The 26,630-nt window shown below is 35.1% G+C and overlaps 3 protein-coding genes across 3 annotated transcripts; all 3 read left to right on the top strand.

The window, feature by feature from the left end:
• Window positions 1-987: 987 nt before the first annotated feature.
• Window positions 988-10,360, top strand: LOC128222693 (17-beta-hydroxysteroid dehydrogenase 14-like). The gene is made up of 9 exons (XM_052931785.1): window positions 988-1,120; window positions 3,442-3,480; window positions 4,254-4,339; window positions 4,657-4,723; window positions 5,784-5,875; window positions 6,073-6,180; window positions 6,539-6,606; window positions 9,281-9,377; window positions 10,015-10,360. Exons 1-9 carry the CDS (start codon window positions 1,024-1,026, stop codon window positions 10,147-10,149), a joined length of 789 nt encoding a protein of 262 aa, XP_052787745.1. The 5' UTR covers window positions 988-1,023; the 3' UTR covers window positions 10,150-10,360.
• A 5,990-nt stretch (window positions 10,361-16,350) lies between these two features.
• Window positions 16,351-19,369, top strand: LOC128224313 (putative nuclease HARBI1). Its single transcript, XM_052934123.1, has 5 exons — window positions 16,351-16,935; window positions 17,807-17,919; window positions 18,119-18,230; window positions 18,540-18,636; window positions 19,031-19,369. Exons 1-5 carry the CDS (start codon window positions 16,509-16,511, stop codon window positions 19,314-19,316), a joined length of 1,035 nt encoding a protein of 344 aa, XP_052790083.1. The 5' UTR covers window positions 16,351-16,508; the 3' UTR covers window positions 19,317-19,369.
• A 1,513-nt stretch (window positions 19,370-20,882) lies between these two features.
• On the top strand, window positions 20,883-25,039 carry LOC128223607 (inactive carboxypeptidase-like protein X2). The gene is made up of 4 exons (XM_052932881.1): window positions 20,883-20,892; window positions 21,363-21,553; window positions 23,064-23,243; window positions 24,838-25,039. Exons 1-4 carry the CDS (start codon window positions 20,883-20,885, stop codon window positions 24,982-24,984), a joined length of 528 nt encoding a protein of 175 aa, XP_052788841.1. The 3' UTR covers window positions 24,985-25,039.
• Window positions 25,040-26,630: the final 1,591 nt, after the last annotated feature.

The raw sequence follows: 26,630 nt of genomic DNA, 5'->3' as shown, positions 1-26,630 counted from the left end.
TTGACTATCAGAAACATTTTCAATCTTTTCGACACGTGACCAAGCGAAAATTCACTGTCAGGTCATGTGACCGCAGTGATATTTTGAATGTCATGTAAGGGCAAATAACTGCTTCAATATTTATGCTAAATCATGACGTGATTACCTCCCTTATACACATACATCAATGACGTCACTATTCAATGTGTACACCAAATCCCAGGCGATAAGAATTGTCAGCAAGTAAACAGTGGACTTTTGTTCTAGATATAATTATTTGTATTTGTTATATTTTATTTACCTTGTTAAACTTGTTTAATTAAATGAATTAAAAACATTTGAAAACTTTTTTAATGTACTTCATTTTGTTCGGTATAATAAAATAAATATCATATGGCTATCTTCTCGGGTGACATTTTGCTCTCGGGTTGACAATATCAATGCCACACATGCTGCCATATGATATTTATATAATGTCTAAGGTAAAATACTTCTAGCGACCATTCTTTAGTAAGTGCTTTCAATTTCTGTTTTACAAATTTCAAAAACAATGCCATATTTATCAGTTTTGAATGCATTTCCATTAACAAGCATTTTCTACTAAAAGTTATAATGGCAGCGTTTTGGAGCCGTCCGACTTTTACGTGAAACAATTTGCATAAAATACTAATTACAACGATATAAAACTATGTTCTCCTCGTGATAATTAGCCCACACCGTCGGTTAGTTGAAATGTGTTCGACATGCATGTAAATACACAAAAATTATAACATGAAATGGATATTTTAAAGTCCAGTTAACGTTTCCATAATTGCTTAAATCGAAACCACTGCACTTCTTTCACACAATCGAAAATCAAAATAATATCTTAAACCTACGCAGACCTGTTTATTTTTATGCATTCATATGTAAAGGTCGTTGACCTTAACACGCATTATCTGCAATTGTGGGTCATAGGACGCTCTATCTCACACGCTGTATAAGTAGGTGAAACCTTTAAACTTTATATAAAAACCTAATTTGTACTTGATTTATGAATGAAAAATGGCTGAAAATAAAGCTGGTGTACGATTTCTGAATAAAGTTGCTATAGTTACAGGCGGATGCCAGGGAGTTGGAAAGGGAATTCTGGATGTACTTTGTAAGTAAATTTGAAATTACATTATACCTGTTTAATCTTATTATATAATCGCATGACTATATGTCATATTTATAATTGAAACTAATGAGTGATCTTGAAATTATTTAATCGAATTAACGTGATTTAAATTTTGTTTTAAATTAACTCGATGAGTAAAAGGTAGTAGCAAAATCAGTTTTCGGATATGGAAATTTCATAATGTCGATCAAAAGTTTCATATTTCATTGATATGCATCACCCTCTTTTATCTTTCTATTGTGTTATTTAAATGCGCGCGTTCTACTTAGCGCTGTGTTCATACTGACTGATAAAGATGCATTTATCCTCTTGAATAATTCGTAGTAGGCTAACCTTATGACTTTAAGTGAAACAAGTCTTAAACTTGAGAAATATGTTCAAGCAACCTACAGGACATAAACATAATTTTTTGAATGTAAACAACTTTCGTTTCAATGTTAAAGTACAAACAGTCGTTTTATGTTTAACATCTTGTGCAGTCATCTGTTAATGTAGTATATTGTATATGGTGTCCCCCGCAGACTGAAAGGACTTAATTTCGACCCATTAATAAATTTATGATATATGTTCAGATAAAAATACATCATATCAATATAATAATTATGTTTTTCAGAACACAAACATTTTTAAAGGAACTTGCTCAAGTTTTGGCACCAAAGTTTCCCTGTACTGCATCTGAAAACACTTATATTATAACTAGTTTACTCTTTGATACCAAAATTGCAGGAAAAAAACTACATTTTAAGTATGAAATAATATTCTGCCTTTAGTGGGGTGCGAACCCACGTCGGTACGGTCACTGAAAAAATTGGTTACAATTGACTGGTGCATAACTTTAAGATGTTTGTGAAATTGCGTTGCTTACACTATTCAAAATCGTTTTTTTAAAGCACAATATATGAGTATAAATATATATATTGAAGGGTTCCAGGCGTCTGTATCTTAGTTCTAACACTAATGATTAGACACTCTTTATTTCGTCATACAATGTGCATTTTACAAAGACATGAGCGAGTCAATTTAATGTTCTTTCTCTAGCAAGCAACATAAATATTACGTTTTATACAAGTTCATATGTTTCAACAATATTTTCAAAAGAAGAGTTTTAACCGAATTTAGCTCAAAAAGCATTTGCATTTAAGCGCAGAAGTTCCACAAGAATATGCATAAATGGTTAACACCATTCAAACAACAATGCGTTATGTTGTGTGGTGATTGTTTGTATTATAAGAAAGACATTCGAATATGTGTGAACACATTTTCGATGTATATCACTACTTCCATTTCAGTATCACACTGATGAGAAACGACCATTAGGACATTGACATTTGAGTAGTCTGAAACATTTTGGCACAAAAATATTCAATTTGTCAAATCTACAATATTCCTTAATTTGTCAAGTTTGCTCAGCTCCAATGTATACTTTTAACTTGCAAGAAATATACATCGAAACATCAATTTTGGCATTTTCCCAAGATGTACTGTGGAATTTAACTATGATAAATAACTGACGATAGTGTTGTTATCGCTCCATTCATCAAGTTCAGTTAACGATAAATGCCTGAAATATGTTGTGCTATACAGATGCTAAAAATTTTCCCTACTTTGTTCGCGAATAATTCGCTGGAAAATGCGTTTGAGCATTGAAAACTTTTTCTCATAATATGCCTAGACCCCCTTTTCTTGCATACCGGACGTGTGTTTCCGGTCATGTGACCGGTGCTGGAAAAACTCGTCTTACACCCCCCCCCCATGTAAGATGAGTCACGCGCAACAACGCGCCACTTCTAGTTTATTTTATTGTATGGTTTATGAAATGTATATTATGCAATTTCAATAAAGCGCAATCAAAAATATAAGTATGCAATACTTTTTAATTAAAATTGAAAATAAATACTCGTAATGCGCGATTTTTAGAGGATCTATTTGACGTCAATGGTGATTTAAAATTACTGCGCTTTATGACGTCAGTACACAATGTCGCACGCGCTTTTTGGTGAAATGTACAAAAGTGCGTTTTCTACGTCAAATTTTCTACAAATTCATAATTTAAGGTATGCAAGAAAAATATCATTTTTCCGGTCCGGATCGAAAAATCCGACTCTCGGGCACGCTGCGTGACCGGTAACTCGGCAAGCCTTGTTACCGGCTTACGCGCGTGCCCTCGGGTCGGATTTTTTCTGTCAACTATTGTTATTGTATTATTATATGAATAGTTGTCTCATAGGATTTATACACGGTTTACAAGCTCCGATTGAATCTTACTCTGCAAATATTCATGTATAACTGATTTCTGTTTTCAGTGGAGCAGGGCGGGAAGGTTGCTGTGTTTGACATTAATGGTACTAGTTTTAATATTTGTTTTATTAAATACGTTTTGTTTGTAACATATGAATATAGTAAACAAAGAATATGCACAAATCGACATTTGCTATTGTGGGCTTTAACACTACACTGCTGCAAATATGAGCCATCTAATAACATGATAACATTAAATTTAATTTCAGATTTATTTCCATAAAATTATTATAATATTCTGTATATTTATTTCCCTTTAGCCTTCAATTCAATTCGAATTCAAGCAATCATATTTTTTGTCAAACTGTAGCAGTTTTTTTTTAAAGAAACACTCTTGTTCAAAATCAATACATATGATAATATAACAAACATAAATTTTGAGTGATAAACCTTTAACTACTTACTAAATAATGCATTTATGGAAGTTTTTAATTAATAATATCAAGATTGTAACCGTGAAAACGCCAAAATATTAAAACTATAATTTTGGGGCTTTGTATGTCTAATTGAATAATACATGTAATGATATCCCTTTTTAAGATGTTTTCTTCTTCTAGTTTTATGTTGGCTTTACTTCGCTACAATATAGCCTTATATATAAGCAAAATTTTGAAATAGAAACGTACTTTCAATAAGAGAAAATATTCTAGGTGGCAATAAGATTTAAGAATTATTATATACATGGATTCTGAAGACCACGATAAATAAACTCATCAACCAATGGTATTCATTTTCCTCCCTTCAACCATACAATATAGGCCTCACAGCCATTCATCACCTCATGCGTATTCAAATGCATCTATTTTGATACCAATAGACAAGCTTGGCTCAGAACTGACGACTTCCGGCCCAGGAATTGTGAAATATGTTCACTGTGACGTGCGAAATGAGGCGGAAGTTAAGGTAAACCTAGTCGCTTTAATAAGAATTGAACTCTTTACCGGAACTCTTTAATCCAAAGATGGCGTCAAATATGTCCGCCATTTATTATACTGAAAGGCAAACATTTTGCATCCTTTCAATAAATTCCTCTGCCAAAATTTTTGCCAATTTATTACAAAATTAAAGACCGTTATTGTCGTTGCAGCTGGTAAACTGATTTATGTAATATCCTCCTATTAATAAAATTGACTTGTTTATAAACAACCCAGATATATCTTTTAAAACAAATATTGTACTCTGATGACTAGAAAAAAGCATGTTCTGAAATTCATTTTCAGAGGTCGATAGCATACGTTGTTGAAGGATTTGGTGGACTGGATCTTCTTGTGAACAACGCTGGATATGGTAACACTCTAATTTTTGCATTTTAAAGTGGGAGCTGTGCCATGTATCTTGATCTCATATCAAAGTGTTAATACACTACAGGGGCGGTTCCAGGATTCGACGTTTGAGGGGCATAACTTCGGGGCGCAATCTTTTGACTTGTGCCCCTCCCTCTGAACCGATATCAATTTGGTTGCAAGTGGTGGTAAAGGATGAGGGTCCCCCAAGAATATTTTTACATTTTCGAGTCCAAAATGGTGCATGTTGGGCGTATTTTATTACTTTTTTTCTAAATTGAAATATAAAGTCAACAAGGACGATTTTAGGATATGGTGGCGCGCGCCGGCTAACCCCACCCCCCTGGATCCGCTAAAACAAGGAACAAACCGTTTAATCAGTTGAAACCACAGCAAGGCTTTACAGTTTCACATGTACACATATGGAGGCTTTAAATAGTTGTTAAGGAATCCTGTACAATGTGTTTATTTTGGATGCCTGATTCTGTAATAATTTATTGTCATTTAAAAGTTTTTTGGTATAAAAAATCAACGTCAGTGATAACACAAAACGTTTTGGGGCCTTGATTTTTAGTATGTCATTTCATATTTCGAATTTAGTTGAAAATATTTACCAAAATACAATCTGCAATAACTTTATTTACAGAAATTGTTCGGTCTCTATTTTTTTAGATATAAGTAAACCTTTCAAGTAATACGACAACTATTTTGGTCACTATGCATCAACATTTAACATTGCGGCCAATGACATGGTGAAACCAGAAACATACATCCGATACCTTAAATATTGACAAATATGTTAATTTTCGTTTCAATGGCATGTAAAAACTGTTGTGCTTCTCTTAATAGAATACTAATAATATCATAAATATGTAATTGCACATTTCATTACGGAACCTTATCAAACATACTTAATGTTCCACGCTTCGACAAAGAATAGAAACTGACCCAGCAGTAACGTTATGTAGTGGCACTACAAATATTAGGGTAAATAAAAAAATGAATATATTTTTACACAAATGAAGATAATACGAGTACATGCATTGCACCGTTTTTGTATTCAGCAAATCCAGCAAAAACGATAGACGATTCAGAAATAAGTGCTTTCCAAGACCTGCTCAACCTAAATCTAGTGGCTTATTTCACCATGTGCAAGGTATGAGCATTTAAACTACAATCATGCTTTCTTCAAACCTTTGTTAAAGGTATGCTGTTTCTTGTGTTTCTCTCTAAACCTATTGATCTGTAGTATGCTATTGCTGTGTTTTGTCTCTTCCAGACATGTAAACTCTTGTATAAAATTAATGTAACATCTTGAAGAATTTGTATATGTTCTATGCCTATTAATTCCAGTATTCCCTACCGCACCTGCGAAAGACAAAGGGCAGCGTTGTAAACATTTCCAGTATCCTTGGTTCTACCGTTGGACCGAAACACATGAGCATGTACTGCGCAACAAAAGTGGGTATCTTGTCCACGATGTGCTTGACGTGAATTGTGCATGACAAAACAGTTTACAACTAGCGGATTCAGAACCCGGCGCAATCCCGCCTCCCTACGCCAGAACCTACGCCACCCACCACACCCACCACCCACATCCCCCCACCCCCCAAAAAGTATTAAAATTGCAAAATTAGCGTTTTATGACAAAAAATAGAAATAGTATGCTTAAACACCAATATACACAATTTTAGACTATAAATAACAAAATCCCCTTATAAAAACACACCTCATTTATTGTCATGTATGTATGTCTAGTTTTTAATTGATGTTATAGGAATTTTCAAATTTATGACATAATAGAATCCCTCTTGAACAGGGTGGCGTAACAGCTTTAACAAAATCGTTGGCCTATGACGAATCAGTACATGGAGTTCGGATAAATAGGTAAGTAATCCATATTTATTAATTTCTTATTCAAGCATTTTAGCCATAAAATATGAGAGAGTTTATAGTAAAAACAACGTTTACGTGGTTGTGTTTCACAGCGATGGCCGAGTGGTTAGCGTATCGGACTCTGATTCAGAGGGTCCTGTGGTCGATCCCCCTTCGGAGCTTCGTCGATGATAGCACTGATTATAACCCAGGCATGGTAAATGTTCTTGATCGTTGATGGGCATTGTTACATTACCATGTAGCGTAATGTTCTATGTAAGTTTTGATAGCTAGACGTGTTTATAGCAGTTATTCTCCATATTAATGTTTATAACAAATCAGTGGCGGATCCAGGTTTCTCAGTTAGGGGGGGGGGCGTAACTTCTGAAATTGACTTCTGTTGGCCGCAAAGGCCCCCATGTGTTTTCATGGTAATTCAGGGGGTCGGAGGCCTTCGCGACGGCCTCAAGCTCTTAAACTATTGCATGTGTTTACTATGGAACGCCGGGGCTCAATGCTTCTTGCGAAATGCGTTATGCAAATGCTATAAATAGAACAATAGTTTCATTTTCGACCAATCGAAAGGCCAGGTACGGAAATACGGAAGCTCGTGCTATGTGAAATCTAAATATAGTAACACCTCCTGAATAACGGATTTCCTTCGCATCTCGCATTTCGCATGAAGCATTTTAAAAGCATTTAGCATCTCGCATTTTGCACAAAAATCATTTCCCAAAAAGCATTTCGCATATGGCATAACACAATCAAATTGAGTCGGCCGAAATATTGTGCACGTTCCGAACTGCTCCCGGCAGTGAAGGGGATGTAAGACATAGGCTACTGATACTGCTACAGCAATATTATTATACGGTGGAAGAAACGATACTCTTTCTAACCTAACGCGTTTACAGCAATATACAGAGTTGCACATCTTGCTATACGCAATCTAACTGACTTTCTGGCATATTTTCTCTAGGACACCTCTTTACTTTACCGTTTCTGAATATTATCAATGTAGACGGCATGTGTTTATTTTGAGTTGTTAACAGTGCAGAGTCAGATCATATGCCGTACATCCAAAGCAGCGTCTGATCTTATTCTAAATTTACTGCCATTCATTTCTAGTTTATTGTTTTAAGTCGCTTTATACTGACTTCTGCGAATATATTCAGAGAAGGTGAAATATTAACTCCTTTCCGGCTGATGATATAATTAATATGGAAACAGCTTGGATCCATATAAGATGACAAGCTACTCGGCGTCTGATATGATTCAAAGCTGTTTGACACTCCCGCCATATCAATCTTTCGAACAGATTTGTTTAGCATAAGACAGTCGCTTATAGAAATAAACTTTGAAATACTTCCAAAGTCATAGAAATGTGAAGACAAATAAAAAAATATTGTTTGCACAGAACGTAGTCTGCTGGGTGCTATTCTGTACATTGTATTTAGTCATTATGACGAACGATCCGAAAAGTGAAACAGACGAGCAAACGTCTGTTTCACTGACTTCTCAGGGTTAATACATTCAACACAATGTCGAATAAAACCAGAACATATTTTATTAAAATAACTGTTGTGTCCGATATTCCCCGCATGTATTTCAGCCGTCCGATATTCACTACAAAACTACGCATGTGTCCGATTGAACGGCATTTTACTTCCTGCGTATAGCCGTAAAAACGGAGGATAGCCAAACGCTAACACATTCTACTGAATACGTCATAATAGATAATTTAATCGATAAGAGCATTCCACAACGTCTCAGACCAATTATGTTTCGTAAGAGTCCAATGTGGCCAAATAGATGTTCGATACAACCACGGTAAATCGAGATCTATTTTTTGTGTGGAGCAAATCATAACCTTAAAAGCTATCTACAATGATGGAACGATATTAATAATTAATACATATACTTGGACAATTTTAGGGGGGGGGGGGCGCGCGCCGGGTCCGCCCCCCCCCCCCGGATCCGCCTATGCAAATAAGCAGCATGTCACTCTGATTTAGAGAAGCTTCCAACATTTCTTTTCTCTGATGCTGAAGGTGAACAGATGGCAGTTGTCAATCCATGATTGCATTCAATGAAGCGTTTAAGCTAAACTTTTTGCACAATGTTTTCATAACAGGTATGTCGCAAGTAGAAACATATCGGTGTGTACTTGATCCAAGTAATCCAATGTAATTCCTTAAAAGGAGCTATCTCCAATCGACAGAACACTGAAAAAAATGGCATAGAAGCAAAATCGGAACTTTCGTTTCGGCCCTGGTCGAGCGTATTGTATTTTTTTTTTCTTTTAAAACAGCTCTTATGACGTCACACAACTATCAGTTAGGGAAGGGGTTTCGAACTCATTACTTTTGCATTTTTATGACTTTAACAGCCTTAATAACCACTAAAGTAACTGATGCTGTGTATGTTATAAAATGATAGCGATAAAACACTTTTTTTCGACCGTTACCATCTGCAAATGCCTTTACTATAGATCTCATTCCTCGTGCTACGCACTCAGGCTGTAAACCATTTTACGGGCCTTTGTAGATGGTAACGACATCAGACAGGTGTATTAGCCCTATAATATTGTTAATAATAGTACCGAACTTGCTACACTAACGTGAAATCTTCTAGCGAATCAATCACTATGAAATTATTTTTAATACCTTGTTATTCGTTTTATAAATAGTATAGCGCCATCTGTGGTCAGAACGCCGCTTCTGGAAGAATTTGCTTCATCATTACCGGATCCACAAAAACAGATCAAGAACTGGGAAGACAGTGTGGTAAGTTTTGTGATACTGATGTATAAAAATGTGAATTATAAAAAGGAAACAAAAATTAAAATAAATGAGGTCCATATAGAAACGAATTCATTGAACTTTTCGTTAAAACCACCATCGACAACTACGGCAATTTCTTCAGTTACACTTCATACACCGTGAGAAAATGACTGAAGAAATCTTATATATGTTACCAGTATGCAGACAGGGGAGACAACTCTTCTTCAAATGAAATCGCATGTTGTAATATACACCTGTTAATCAACACTTTTCCGTCAGTTGTCTACGCAGGCGAGTAGTCTGGAATGGCTAATTAAAAATATGCAGTGATCACAGGCGGGCCTAGTTAATTTAGAATCCCTTTTCTATGGGAAAACATTAGTATGTGTGTCTGCATATGTAAATCTTAGATTTCCGGAGAGGTTTCCTTGCGGAACTAATGAAACTGCCTTATTTATTATTCGTGATAACGAGATTTTCCTGACCAAATCGCCCACGGTAGAAGAATGCCGCAGTAGTGTGAAGACGCAAAAAGGTTATTCTTGTGAATAAATGATGTTAACTTAAATAAACTTCATATTTAAACTGTATTTCCTTCTCTTTAAAATAGTAGTAGTCAGAGTCTTATTTTACATTCCAGCTGCTAAGGCGCCTTGCTGAGCCAAAAGAGATCGGACTGGCATGTCTTTACCTGGCTGTAGACGCTACATTCACCACGGGCTTTGAGCTTAACTGCACAGCTGGGTCTGAAATCGGATATGGAGTTAAACAATAAACAGTCAAACGTATGATTTCCCCGATTAAACTCTTAATATGTAATTAAGCTTTACAAGTTACAATGCAAGTGGCACTTTTGTTTTTGTTTGCGTTCAGGATATGACTTTAGCCGTTCCTGCTCTAATTAAAATGCTTTGTTTATAATACTGTTTCACAAATACAAATCATTTTGATTTTTTTATGATATATATTACCATGACAACACAACATATTTTGTACAATTAAAAGCTCAGAAAAGTTGTAATGCTCTTTTCGTGTCTGATGTTAATTCATTGATGCGACAGTGCTGTGATTCTTTTGTTTGTTCTATGTTATTCTTGAATATTAAAAAAACATTAACTATTCAAAGGAATGTTGATCTGATATCATTATCTGCACGTTCAAGAAAGGAAATGGAATGGAAAATTAATATACCAGCGGCGTCTGATCTTCGACCTTTCACTGTTACAATTAGTCGATAGGCAACGTTGAATTGGTATTGAACAACTGGTCAACTTGAATAATTCATTTCCATAAGGTTAAGTGTACAACAAAAGCATGTCCTTATGGATATATAACATTGTGCTTAAATGAAAATGTTTTCCTTTTAGTTGTGTAAGGTAATTTCAATAACAGCGAGCGACTTGATTCAGCAATTTCCAATGTTATTTCCACGTAAATTCAACGATTTTACGTTGTTAGAGCGACTAATAAAGTTTGAACCTTTATTCATGTTCGACCATGTAAGACCTCCACGCTTGAAAACAACACTTGACTTTAATACTAAAACGTACTAAGATCACCACATGATATTAGTCTTTGACACTAAAACTCAACAACAGTACTTGTCCACATTACAATACCCGCAATTATTGACCTCACGACTTGGCCTCAAGCTTGACCACAGTACCTGAACACAATACATAACCATGTTACTTGACGCAACTTCTTGACACCAATACGACATCAATACACAAGCACGATTCCTGATACCGATACTTCGGACCAATAACTCTTTTTTTTTAGCATCAAAACTTATCCACTACATTTATCAACAATTCGAGACCACAATACTTGACCACACTACTTGCCAATGGTACTTGACCACAATACTTGCAAATGGTACTTGACCTCAATACTTACCAATGGTACTTGACCACACTACTTGCCAATCTATTGCCAATGGTACTTGACCACACTACTTGCCAATGGTACTTGACCACACTACTTGCCAATGGTACTTGACCACAATACTTGCCAATGGTACTTGACCACACTACTTGCCAATCTATTGCCAATGGTACTTGACCACAATACTTCCCAATGGTACTTGACCACAATACTTGCCAATGATACTTGATCTCAATACTTACCAATGATACTTGACCACACTACTTGCCAATCTATTGCCAATGGTACTTGACCACAATACTTGCCAATGATACTTGATCTCAATACTTACCAATGATACTTGACCACAATACTTGCCGATGGTACTTGACCACAATACTTGCCAATTATACTTGACCACAATACTTGCCAATGATACTTGACCACAATACTTGCCGATGGTACTTGACCACAATACTTGCCGATGGTACTTGACCACAATACTTGCCAATGATACTTGACCACAATACTTGCCGATGGTACTTGACCACAATACTTGCCGATGGTACTTGACCACAATACTTCCCAATGGTACTTGACCACAATACTTGCCGATGGTACTTGACCACAATACTTCCCAATGGTACTTGACCACAATACTTCCCAATGGTACTTGACCACAATACTTCCCAATGGTACTTGACCACAATACTTGCCGATGGTACTTGACCACAATACTTCCCAATGGTACTTGACCACAATACTTCCCAATGATACTTGACCACAATACTTGCCGATGGTACTTGACCACAATACTTCCCAATGGTACTTGACCACAATACTTGCCGATGGTACTTGACCACAATACTTCCCAATAGTACTTGACCACAATACTTGCCAATGATACTTGACCACAATACTTGCCGATGGTACTTGATCTCAATACTTACCAATGATACTTGACCACAATACTTGCCGATGGTACTTGACCACAATACTTGCCGATGGTACTTGACCACAATACTTGCCAATGATACTTGACCACAATACTTGCCGATGGTACTTGACCACAATACTTCCCAATGGTACTTGACCACAATACTTCCCAATGGTACTTGACCACACTACTTCCCAATAGTACTTGACCACAATACTTGCCAATGGTACTTGACCACAATACTTGCAAATGGTACTTGACCACACGACTTGCCAATAGTACTTGACCACAATACGTGCCAATGATACTTGACCACAATACTTCCCAATGGTACTTGACCACAAAACCTGCCAATGGTACTTGACCACACCAGTTGGCCACAATGTTTGATCACAATACTTGGCCATGATACTTGACCATAATACGTCACCACAATTACTGACCGTATCACTAAACCACAATATTTGACGGTAATAATTAACCACAATTAATCAAATCAATTTAACACAATTTGACCACAATACTTGATATATTACTTGACCACAATACTTGACCACACTATTTGACCACAATACTTGACCACACTATTTGATCACAATACATGTTCCAAATATATGACACAATACATCATATTAAAATTTTACCATACTACTTGAACATACTATTTGACAACTATACTTGACCACACTACTTGACCATAATATTTGACAACTATACTTGACCACACTACTTGAACACAATATTTGACAACTATACTTGACCACACTACTTGAACACAATAGTTGACAACTATACTTGACCACACTACTTGACCATAATATTTGACAACTATATTTGACCATAATATTTGACAACTATATTTGACCATAATATTTGACAACTATACTTGACCATAATATTTGACAACTATATTTGACCATAATATTTGACAACTATACTTGACCACACTACTTGACCATAATATTTGACAACTATATTTGACCATAATATTTGACAACTATATTTGACCATAATATTTGACAACTATATTTGACCATAATATTTGACAACTATATTTGACCATAATATTTGACAACTATACTTGACCACACTACTTGACCATAATATTTGACAACTATATTTGACCATAATATTTGACAACTATACTTGACCACACTACTTGACCATAATATTTGACAACTATATTTGACCATAATATTTGACAACTATACTTGACCACACTACTTGACCACAATATTTGACAACTATACTTGACCACACTACTTGACCATAATATTTGACAACTATAATTTACCACACTACTTGAACACAATATTTGACAATTACACTTGACCACACTACTTGACCACAATATTTGACAACTATAATTTACCACACTACTTGAACACAATATTTGACAACTATACTTGACCACACTACTTGAACACACTATTTGACAATTACACTTGACCACACTACTTGACCACAATATTTGACAACTATACTTGACCACACAACTTGATCACAATATTTGACAATTACACTTGACCACACTACTTGACCACAATATTTGACAACTATACTTGACCACACTACTTGATCACAATATTTGACAACTATACTTGACCACAATACTTGAACTCACGCCTTGATCACAGTATTTGACACCAATGTTTGACACCAATAATTGACCACAAAACATTACACCAATGTTTGACCACAATACATTATATATATATATATATATATATATATCAAATAACATGTTTTCTCTATGGGAATGATATGATATTAGGTTCCATGTCAGGAGTTCCATTAACGCCCTTAATCGCCCATCTATGCTCAAACCACGCTTGATGGAAGGTTTGTATTGTAATTTCAAATATGACGTAAAAACAGATGATGTTTAGGGTTTGAACAAAATTAATAAAATGTGCCGAAATAAGTCGTTTTGTCATTTTCTTTAAGCAAAAGAACCACTTTGCGTTTTTAGTTTTTATCAGAATTGCAATTCTGCATATATGCAAGGGTATTCTAATTAATCATTCAATGCTACCTATGGTTCAAAGAACGGCACTCTGATGTATTTGAGAGGGTTAAAAACATTACGTGTACAGTCACGTGTACATGTGGACTTCTTTTAGTGAACTACGTCATCAACGTATGTGCACATAGTATATGTGCGACAGAGCAAAGCAATATGTGTCTACAGAGAAATTTCTCTGAACGACTTTTAAGCTTAATTGCAATCTTTACCAATGTCCGTAATTTCCCGTACCAGTTCACTGACACGTCGTGTTTTATTATCTCTCTTTAATAAAAATTCATCCAATAAAAGTATTCTTGTTACGGTAATTAACTCGGAACAAGGCAAACTGATAAAGCCATGGGACCTATTCATAAATAGTTTATAAAGTCAAAGCAACCGGACTTGTTTCTAGTGGAAAATGAACTCCTTAAAGTAACGGAAAACAACAAACATGGCGCAAGTGTTTCAACCATTGTTCTTTCTTATTTTAATTGCTTCAAAACAAATTGCTCGTGGTTTGAATATGAAAACGCGGGTTCGGGTTTTAAGAGCGCGCGATGTCTCAGCAATTTCCTCGAATATGTCTGCGGTTTCTCGGATACAATGTGAGGCAGTATGCGTGAAAAGTGGGATAAACGGCTGTTGTAGGATATGCGGGTATAATACGGCTACAAAGACCTGTTTCCTCAGTTTTGACCACGAAGATGACCTGATTGTTCATTCTGACGACACAAGGATGGTGCTCATTGCAGATCGAAGTAAGTAATATTTTGTTTATTGACTCATTATCTATAAAGCTTTTTTATTAATCAAGTCACATATTCTATATTAAAGAATCAATTTATATTGCATATATGATTATGTTATCATTCACAGCCTCAATCAAATATAACTATAGAGACAAGCGCAGAGTGAAATCTTAACCGTATCAAGTTTTACCTCGGTGTAAGAATAAGCAACCAGAGCACTTGCCATTTATGAATGTATCATTTATATTTGAATCGGTCACTGCCTCAACCATCACTTTGTTCCACAATTAACTTCTCATCAGACTTAACAACGACATCTAGTTCCTAGTTTATATGTGTGAGAAATAACACCAACGACTAGTGGAAATGTTATTTTTGTATAAACTAACGTTATATATTAAAAAAACATATAAGACAAACGAAGTACACACATGATGGGAACGAAACACCGCTACTCGGACTTGATGTGTGGTTTATGAAAAGTATATTATGCAATTTCATAAAGCGGAATAAAAAAATATAAGTATACAATACTTTTAATCAAAACTGAAAATAAATAATCGTAAAAGATTTTTAGAGGAACTATTTGACGTCGATAGTGATTTAAAATTACTGCACTTTTTGACGTCAGTACACAACGTCGCACGCGCTTTTTGGTGAAATGTACAAAAGTGCGTTTTCTACGTCAATTTTTCCACAAATTCATAATTTAAGGTATTCAAGAAAAAATATCAATCATGCTTTTCCGGTCCTGATCGAAAAATTCGACCCTCGGGCACGCTGCGTGACCGGTAACTCGGCAAGCCTCGTTACCGGCTTACGCGCGTGCCCTCCGGTCGGATTTTTCTATCCATACCGGAAACACATGGTAGATACTTATATTCTAGCACACCGGATAGGCATTTTCGATGAATTCAGCCGTGCTGGAAAACTCCATCTGGCACCCCCCCATGCCGGATGAGTCACGCGCTGTGACGTTATACTTTGCATTTCTTTTATTTTACACTTTTTGTAACCATAATTATGAGATTTCAATAGATGAGATCCATTAACATTAATTTACAAAAATATATCTTCAAAACAACACAAAATAACCCTTAAAAGACGCGATACTGAAAGAACTTCTTGACGTATGCAGTGAATAAAAAATACTGCGCGTCATGACGTCAGTAAACATCATCGCACGCGCTTTTTCGCATGCGCATTTCTATGTATTTTTCACAATTTTTTTAAGGTATTCCGGATAGAAAATCCGATTCTCGGGCACGCTGCGTAGCCGGTAACTCGGCAATCCTCGCTACCTGGCAACGCAGGTGCCCTCGGTTCGGATTTTTTCTATCAGGAACGGAAACACATGATAGATATTTTTAAACTCTATCCAAGAATTCAGGGGCCGTGATTACGAACGGTCTCAAGTCTGAGTCTGGACTCACACTCACTTATTACAGACTCTATTTTTTTAACGGTGTTTACAAAGAGACTCAGACTCAGACTCTGACTCAAATCATTGAGACTGAGTCTGAAAACGTGAGTCTACTACGTAGCTGTCTCACGTGAAGTAAATCTCAACTGTCATGGCGGACAGACAACTTGACAGATATTACCGGTATCGTAGATTTAGGTTGCCTCGTCGACCGCGTGTATTTACCGACAGAAACAACCCTTTAGAGATTTTAGATGTAGAGAGTGTCCGGAAAAGATATAGATTTTTTCCGGACTCAATCATGATATTAGTTGGAATCGTGGAGCCAACGATCGGTACAGCGACGATGAGGAGCAACCCGCTCCCCCCTCTCCTGACGGTATTGTGCTGCCTTCAGTTTTTTGCAACCGGAGCGCATCACATCGTAATTGCACAGGCTCATGGCGTGTCCAGGTCGGCTGTCGGCAAGGCAATTCATGCCGTATCTGTTATCCTTGCAGGACTGTTAAACAGATACGTTAAATTTCCAACGGGGTTGGAAATTGAAAGTGTAAAACGAAAGTTTTACAGTGTCGCCGGTAAGTTTGGCTTTTTCTTGTTTTGATGTACTTCTTTGCTGATTTCACAGCCAAATATTTTGAGGTGACTCAGACGGAAATGTCATTTTATTGATTTGGATTTCTTTCTGTTTATTTTTTGAAGTTATGATGAGCAATATCGTATTTGTGGATTTATTAAAAGAATCAATCACAACAAAGACACTAAATTTATGATGACAAAGCATATGGACTTAAACATTTATTTTTGTGGACATTCTATGTTGTAACGTTTGTGGATTTTTTTTAATGCACCAGTCAATTGTAACCACGGCCCCCGAGGTCCGGGGATAGCCGGGGAAATGGACCGTGTTTTTACCTATCATGTGGCCCCGCAGTGTCGGGTGAATGCAGTGGTTTTGTCTTTGCTTCAAATATAGCGGTGAATGGGCCTTACCTAGGGTCCCTTGGATGCAGGGGCATTTGGCGGGGATTTACCATCTGTTCATCCCCGTAGGGCGGAGATTTTAGCCTGGTTTGCGGGACCGAAAGTCAACGTCCCAGCTATTCCCCAGACCAGGGGAGGGGGGCCGTGGTTACAATTGACTGGAACATATCTTGGGAGTGTGTTTTTAAAGATTGTGCCTGGTGGATAAATGTACCATTATGAGAAGTTTATGCTACTGTACAGATTAATATTAATTAGTTTTTGATTTGAAACAATGTAATAAAATTATGTTGTTTTTGGTCAATTACTGATAATTCAACAATTCAACCCAGCTAATTTATAGTACTGAAGGTGCCATAAATGGATTACAGGATTTGTGTGTAAAGTGTGGTAAGTTTTTTACTTTTGAAATAACTATCATATTTCTATTCAGTATTTGATAAAATTTGTATTTTTCCATACAAGGTTTCCCAAATGTAGTTGGAGCAGTTGATGGCACTCATGTCAAGATACAGGCACCACCAGACAACGAGGCAGATTATGTGAATAGAAAGGGCTATCATTCCCTGAATGTACAGGTATGAAAATATTAATTTTATATGTTTTCGATTCATTTTGGAAATCTTTTTCTGAAACCAATACTTGTTCCTATGTTGAAGCTTGTTTTAACATTAAAAACTGTTGGTCAAGAAACAAAACAAATCATATTTGGATTCTTCATCTAGGATCTAATAATGGTGAAAATATGGTCACTAACTTGTACTTGTTATCTTTCAGATGGTATGTGATGCAAATTACAGGATAACTGATGTTATTGCTAAATGGCCGGGATCTGTGCATGACAGTCGAATGTTCTCGGAGGGGATCTTGTGCCAGAAGTTGGAGACTGGTAAGTGCATTTGACTTAGATGAAGCTGCAGGTTTATGATGTGATAACATGAATACTTCCATACGTATACAGTAACCCTGTTTGCTAATAACATTTGCTGATTCTGCGATTGGTTCACAAATTTATGATACTGTGTGTGTGTTTACTGATATTACCAACTTCAGTCCTGAACTGTATGAAATATTGAATGAAATTTTCTTAATTTTTTTTTTATGTACGAACCAAAGTGAAAACATCAAAATATGAATATAAAATAAGTCGGTTTTTAAAAGTATTACAGATAAGTGATATGAATGTTTCTCTTCACAGGACAAATTGATGGACTGCTGCTTGGGGACAGTGGGTACCCATGTCGAAAATACCTCATGACACCCTATGCGAATCCTAGAAATCTGTCGGAGGAAAGGTATTGATAAAAAATCAAGTATATTCATTGATAATTGTTTTCTATCACATCAGTGAATATCAGATGATATTTTACCTGTATAATTATGATCTCATACATCTGTCTCTTTTTTGTTCACATAATGTTTATTTAGCAATGCATTTTAATAAAAAAATAAATGACATCAGTGGTCCATTTCAAGTTTTTTGGTCAGTCGGACCTGCCCAGAAGTATCATATGGAATGTTGACGTCCTATAATATGGACAGCTGACGTCCTGCATTATGAACTGCTTACGTCATAAAACTGGTGAATGTTGCTGGCAAATTTCACGACATTTATCATTGATCACAATCCAGGTAAATGATATTAAAAGTAAATCTTGTGCAGCCTTTAAGTATTTCTGATATTTTCAGATTCAACACAGCTTTGTGCCGCACCAGAGTGCTCATAGAACAAACATTTGGAATGCTGAAGAGGCGCTTCGCAGTACTGAAATACGGAATAAGAACGACACCAGACAGAGCGGCTGTTTATGTTGCCTCATGTGCAATGTTGCACAACTTTGGTTTTGAGCATGGAGATGTGTATGGACGCCAAACATACGAGGATGATGACATGCCACAAGTGGACAACCAAGGTGTTGATGTTAATGGGCGGACCCAAAGGGATTATATTACCCAAAGGCACTTTGCTGTTTGAACAATCACCCTGTCAATCATTTGTCATTGTTGTACGTGTATATTTTGCATATTTCAGTTAAACAGTTACTAACTATTTAAGAAATAAGCAGAAAACATATAATTTTTATAAACTTAAATATAAGATTCTGCGATCTAATTTTTGTCAGCATTTTTACATAACTTGTTTCCATGGATTTTCAAAAATTGGCTCGTTCCAAGATAAAAAATAATAGTTTTCAAAACGTTCAATCTGTGAGAGTGCAGCTTTAATATATTTGATAATACCAATTATTGAATGTAATATGCAAGGCTACTTAACAGGGATATGCATTGAAGACAACAGGTTCCTTTAAGACATTAACTGGCTATATTTATCTATAGATGAATTGAAAAAAAACAAAAACTTTTATACTTTATGTAGCTGTAAGTCCATGTTTAACATGTTTAACAATAGGAGAAACTACATAAAACATGTGCTATACATTTAATGGCAAAAGTGTAAGTTGTGGATATCACTTTGAACATCTATCAACGATTGTATTTCTTATTCATTAACACATAAATAAATGTCAGTTTAACAAACAATTCATTATAACTATGTAACTTTACCAAATGGAAGACTGATAATAACACAACATTAACAATCAGATATTACAGTAAAGTGAGGTTCCATAATGAAATGAAATGAAAAACAATATTATACAATTATGTTATCTGAATTGTTACAGATTGTTTTTGATTTGTTATGCTCTTTTGCAATAGTTTATAAGCAATAAGGGATATTTTCAACTTCATTTAAACAGTAACATTCAGTTTCATGGTGTGTATTGAGTAAAGAATGTATACTGTTTATGTCATATCACAGTTCTGTTATTGATTTGTAAAAGATATTGACCAGCATTATTTCTCATCTTTGTTTTTGTAATTGTTTGCTTAACACAATATGGATTTGAGCAAAATTTGCTCTGCTCACTTTTACTGTAACAGTTATTTTGCACATTTTGTTCATCATAATGCATGAGTGTAATTCTTTCTGAAACTGTTGCATGAGTCCACTCGGTCAAATTTACACAATTTTTCATCAGTTGTTTTTGAGTTGTATTGAACAAAGTAAAACTTCATGAAATTATTGTAAGATATGATATATCAACAGTAATACCCCATATAATACCAATGACTAAAATAACCTAGACATTCAAGTTGAAACAATAAATGTATTACAATTTAATCAATAAATGTAGACTTATTCCTATTACACAAATAAGATTTTTTGATTGTAAATACTTTCCATCAAAATGATTTTAGATACATCATCAGAGAAAATACTTCTACACACTTAATAATAAAGGATAATTTCCATCTCAATAACACATGTTGTATATGTTGAAGAACAAATGAGTAGCTCAAATTGATATTACGGTAAATGATTGGTGAATGCTAAAATATTTACTATGGTCTACTTAAGTCATAGTATGAAGAAATAACTTGTTAAATGTTCATTTCTTTCAAATTAAACTCAGTATCTTTCATTAAATAAATTATTTTAGACATCTATTCATCCTTTTTGGAATATTAAAACAATATCATGGAGTGTGGTAAATATTATCTAGGAGTAAGAGTGGATCTTTAAAGCTGCACTGTCACAGTTTGAACAAGTTTTTTTATTTTTTATCTTGGAACGAGCCAATTTTTGTGAAAATCCAAGGGAACCAGTTATGTGAGATTCATGACAAAAATTAGTTCCCATATTTTTATAATCAAGTGAGACTGTTCGTAATCACGGCCCCAGAAGTCAAACCAGCATTTAACTACGATCTACAAAGCGTTCACGGCATCTGCGTTTAATTCAACTTATTATAAAAATTCCATTCGGACATTGAAAGAGCTTACAAATAGTCTCAGTTTAATCGTTTATTTATAAATTCGTGTTGAGAATACCACCGATGTTGTTTGTTAGAGTTAAGGAAGGCCTTAATTTAGTTTTTTATGAACAATACATAAAATTACACAAACTTTAGATGTCGTAATATTTGTTTTTATTCCAAAAATATTTTAATACAAACAGCCGTCTATGAAGATGCAGAGTACCTAGTGAATGGAGATAATCCTGTATCTGACGCTCAGATAAGCGCCTCGTCTGTTTGGGACAACGATCCAGGCCACGGATCAAAAGGGGCCAGGCTCTATTCTACACCGAGCCTTACAACAGTTGGTGCCTGGGCCGCCGGGTACAGTAATGCAAATCAATACATTCAGGTATACAAATTGCATTAATACACAGCATATTCTTTCACTTTTATTCATCTGTGTGATGAAGTGTATACTAAGATGACGGGTTCACAAGTAGATACATATATATGCATTCAAAAGTCCATTCTTAAAGGGATAAAATATCAAAAATAAATGTTAAAAAAACTAACATTAAATTGATATCGTTGTGTAAAACGCATTGAATCTTACGTACTGATGTATCACATCGCGTACGACAGTTTTTTGCACCTCGGGTAAGTAGATCCAAACATTTGACCATGGTAGAAATTCGTATCTTGCCTACGGACAAAGATAAAACAAGTAATATTTAGAATCCTAATTAGTTATTTTTCGCTTCAAATGGCATCATAAAAACGTTTTCAAGCCCCGTTCAAGAAATAAAGCTGCACTTTCCTCAGAACTATTTAAAGAACGATTTGACTATAAACATAATCTGAATCACAGCGCGCATATCCATGACAACCACGAATTATCACATATCTATACCCATTTATTTTCACTACGCACAAGAGTTCCAACAAAAAATAACATTTTTTCTTTTATTTATTTAACTGAGGTGGGAGAAAAAGCATCTTCTAAATACGCTCGTGTAAGATAGGTTCATCCCGACCCTCGCGCAGGGTGTTCTGCGGAAACTCGGTCAACGTCGTTTCCGCAAAACACCCTACGCTCGGGTTGGAATGAACCTTACACTCTCGGCCATGGAAGATACTTATAATCTTTCGCAGATTTTGCGTATTTTTCCAATTCGAAATTTACTGGATTTGTAAGCCACGTAAATCCCAGTAACAATAAAAATAGTGGATTTTAGTCCAAAATTTATGATATGTTATATGAGTGGTGATATGTGCATTTGTCGCCTGCTCGGGGCAACTGCTATTTGGAATGGAAAACGATGGAACTATTTTTAATTAAAGATAGGACTGATAGACCTTGGGTATGAACTTAACACTCCGCCCCAAATTCTCGAAACTTCTTTAACAGGCTTAAGTAGCTTATTTCAATAAGCCAAAATGCATATTTAAATTTGATTTTGATAAATGAAAAATGGTTTATTGTGATTATCATAACGAGAATTCTTATTTAAATCTAAAAGAATAAGAAGTAAATGTAACACAAATTATACGGAAAAAGGCACAAAAATGAGCTTAGCTTAATCCTTTTAGACGTTTTTAGAAACTTGGGCCAGGGGAGACGTTTCAGTAAAGGGTTTTAATCGTACCTTAAATAATCTTAAACCTGTATAAACACACAAATAGATTCATATTATTTTTTGTTATTTATCAACTTTGGGTACATTGTTTATACTGGCAAAAGTTCCAATCTATTCAAATTTGTGGCAAACTGATGAAAAAAATATACAAAGATAATTTCAATTTACGACTAACATCGAATTAGATATATCTTTATAGAAGCAAGTGCAGATTATGTTTTGATGAATGTTTACCCTCCCTTGTCTGCGCCAATAATTGTTACCATTGTTTTTAAATACCAGGTTCAGTTTAACGGTCTAAGTCACGTGATGGGTGTGGCTATACAAGGTCGACCAGTAAACACTGATCCGAGTTTCGAATACCTCGGCTGTTGCTCCCAGCGCGTTACCTCCTACAAGCTTATCTACAGCTATGATTGCGCCTACTTTCTGACGATCAAGGACTGCAATGGATCTGACAGGGTAATATGTTATGAATACGAAAGGCTCAACACGTTTTATTTTCTGTTTTAGGGATAGGAGAAAGAAGTTGTCATTACCTATATAATCTTGTCACCCGTGTGTTCATCGACGGTAGGTTAAACGTCTATATTTGTTATAATAACTTGGGTTCTACTGTCAGAATACGTGTGCATACTTGAAAGGGTCACCTCACTCCCTTGTGGTACGCGATGTTTAGGCTAGGTAGGCCGGAATCCACTTAATAGAGAACATTTTGAATTCGGATTATATTTTATATTTATTTATAAACATAAACAACTTTATTAGATTGGCTGGTATCCTTAAACAATGCTCAATTTTGAAGGAGTCCTCATATTTTTACAAATAATTTCACCCCCCCCCCCACCCCGCGAGCCCTTTGACAAAGAAAGAAAATACTTTTTCATGTTTACGCATAATCAAACATTTTATGTAATATTATGCGAACTATCGACAAGTGATATACAAACAAAACATAATACTCATGACAGAATTAAGGAGGAAGCTTTGCGTCTTATACTATGTCTCGCCTTCGTCACTCTGTCAAGCTGCTTATACGGGTGTTACGTCTGTTTGAAGGTGGGATTCAGAAATGTTTCAAACATGAAAATATATCACTAACATACATAAATGTATTCTAAAATAAAGCAGATTCCGGATTTTTAAGGATATTGTTTACAATTGGTATTCCAAAATTAGGGATATTCAGAATTCCGCCTCAAAAATAATTGGTATGCAAGGTTGCATTGGGGAGGAGGGACTACCACGTTAGTGTTTTCATCAGTATCAAAATGAATTCAGGGCCTTCCACAGTACACAGGTGGGTGGGGAATACCAACAATTATAACTTTTCAAATGTTCATGTTTCATTTAGTTTTGAGAAACGATCTTGTTCGGGAGTAACACATATATTTTGGGGTAGTAAGGAGTAGACAAAATTTTACGAAAGAAGATTGTTTCAGATTTGGGATAAAAAAACATTTTTCGGAAAAGTCAAACAATATTATAACTTTGTTGGTTTTTTTGGTCAAATTCATAAATGCCATCAACAATGTCTTGTGAGTTCTTGATGATATATTTTCAAATGAGAAAAAGATATTCAATACAATAATGAAAAATAGTGGATTAAATTAATTTCCTGTTTACAATTATGCAAATATATTTCTCAAAATAGCTGCAGTCACCACAAAGCCTCAAGACATTGTTGACTTGGTAGTTCTGACAATTTTGATACAAAAACATATTCATTTTGTCTTGGGACGTTTCCAGAAAGGATGTAAACTCTATTTGATTGGAAATCTGATATAATCTTCGTTCGTAAAAATTGCTCATTTACTAGTTACAGCTTCACATATTGCAACAGATGTTAGCATTATGCTTGCTAAATATTGAGCCTCAATACTACATCATATTTGTTTTTTTAAAGCATTTTAGTGTTGTTCCTTCAAACGACTTTAACACTGAGGAAGGCCCTTAAAGGCAATATTTATATTTATTCTGTGCAATTTTACATTGAGGCAATTTAACTGAATGAAAACCAATTGTAATGACTGAATCGAACCATTTGTTTCCACAGATATTTGTCGGAAACACGGACGAGAACACGGTTGTAACAACAATGCTTCCAAGCCCAGTGGCCGCTCTTTGTGTGAAAATCAACCCAGTCACGTGGTTTGAACACATCAGCATGAGATTTGACATTCTTGGCAATTCGATAAATTAACAATTACCATATGTAAAACACAAACGATTTGTTTTAAACATTTGAAGAAAATCACCATTTCACAGCGCACGCTGCAGTGTATATCAATATTTACATCGTTAAAATATATTTGTTGATTTCAGATTTACATATTTTATTTTACGAGTGTCATAGAAAAAACAAAAATTGTTTTAACTCTGAAATCAACAATAAAATATGTTTCGTTTATGCTTATTTTCAAAGTGATTATATTTTAAAATATTTTTTTCTAAATCCCCTTTATTAAATGCATTTGATACGCTGCTACCCGTGGGACGCCGCTCACGCAAAGATTTGATCGCTGTTATTTTTACGCCGGCTCGTGGTTAAGTAATTATTAAAGTTTAATTTTAAAGTTTACAATTTACACGGTGGAGAACCCACGTGACTTATTTGGTAAAGTGCACGGCAACAAATGTCAACAAGTCTCGATTCAGGTAAGGTTTTTAAAGATAACTTTCTTAATATTTGGATAATTTTTGTGAAATAAAGACCATAAACCCCACAATTAAGAGCTCTATCCACGGTAATAAAGAACTTTCTCTAATATCCCAAAGTTTTCCTGAAAATCTTGACCAACTGATTTTTCAGAGTTGAAATCTAAGGTAAAGTACACGGCTTTTGACAAATCTATCGCTTTACTTCATGTTAGCCGTAAATAATTCATACACACACCTTATTTTAAGCAAATTTTATGTATTTTAAAGTTTTCAGCGTGTATTGTTGAACTTCTTATAGTTATTTCAAAGGCGAAAATGAACTAAAACCAAATTGATAAAGTACACGGACATTTTAGGTTTGATAAAGTACACGGTCATTTTAGTTTATGTTTAAAAGTAGAGTGCGGTTTTTATATTCAAAATGCGCAATACATGGTCTCACTTGTAAACACGTATCTTACGCAATTTAAGTGATAGCATCATGAATATTTCATGAAAAACTTCCTGAAATGTCATTTAATTCAAATACCTTAAAACATAAACTCTCACCGCTAATATATAGAGTAATATATGAGCCGCATCTCGCGATTTTAGGCCTTCAGATATATATTTGTTATTATTATGTTTTACACACATGATAAACTCTCACCGCTAATATATAGAGTAATATATGAGCCGCATCTCGCGATTTTAGGCCTTCAGATATATATTTGTTATTATTATCATGTGTGTATTTCCCAATACAAGCTATATTTGTTTCTTCTATATCTTTTTTTTTTCTTTTCTATATCAATCGATAAGGGTTTCATTCATCCGAATATCATGTAGTTTGACGTATAGCGTTTCAATTTGAGTATATATTTTAAATTAGTTCAACCATTTCCAATATATCATTGTTACCGAAACCCCAGATTTCTGCACCATATAGTAAAATAGGTTTTATTGTTTTATCAAAATATTCCATGCGTAGGTCAATTGGTAGTGATAGACGAGTCTCATTTCGGATCAGCATATACATGGCTCGAGTGGCCTGAGAAGCTATACGTTTTTGCAGCTAGCAAATGAACAGGTTCCACTATATTACAAGCTGTTTTCTCGGGCTTAAACAGAGATTAAGAGATCATTATGTTCAATAATGGTTTGAGAGTGTTAATTCACAAAGTAAATTAGAATACAACGTAAAATTTC

This window comes from Mya arenaria, chromosome 17, assembly GCF_026914265.1.
Source record: "Mya arenaria isolate MELC-2E11 chromosome 17, ASM2691426v1".
NCBI classification, from domain to species: domain Eukaryota; kingdom Metazoa; phylum Mollusca; class Bivalvia; order Myida; family Myidae; genus Mya; species Mya arenaria.
Note: the sequence above shows the minus strand (reverse complement) of the source record. Positions and strands in the feature narration are given on the sequence as shown.

Bases quoted from the DNA above. Each gene is read 5' to 3' on its own strand.
- LOC128222693 (XM_052931785.1), top strand. From the start codon at position 1,024: ATGGCTGAAAATAAAGCTGGTGTACGATTTCTGAATAAAGTTGCTATA. The intron at 4,340-4,656 runs GTAAACCTAGTC...ATTCATTTTCAG, and splicing joins GAAATGAGGCGGAAGTTAAG to AGGTCGATAGCATACGTTGT. The intron at 6,607-9,280 runs GTAAGTAATCCA...TTTTATAAATAG, and splicing joins CATGGAGTTCGGATAAATAG to TATAGCGCCATCTGTGGTCA.
- LOC128224313 (XM_052934123.1), top strand. From the start codon at position 16,509: ATGGCGGACAGACAACTTGACAGATATTACCGGTATCGTAGATTTAGG. The intron at 16,936-17,806 runs GTAAGTTTGGCT...TTTCCATACAAG, and splicing joins AAAGTTTTACAGTGTCGCCG to GTTTCCCAAATGTAGTTGGA. The intron at 18,637-19,030 runs GTATTGATAAAA...TGATATTTTCAG, and splicing joins AGAAATCTGTCGGAGGAAAG to ATTCAACACAGCTTTGTGCC.
- LOC128223607 (XM_052932881.1), top strand. The intron at 21,554-23,063 runs GTATACAAATTG...TTTAAATACCAG, and splicing joins ATGCAAATCAATACATTCAG to GTTCAGTTTAACGGTCTAAG. The intron at 23,244-24,837 runs GTAATATGTTAT...TTGTTTCCACAG, and splicing joins ACTGCAATGGATCTGACAGG to ATATTTGTCGGAAACACGGA.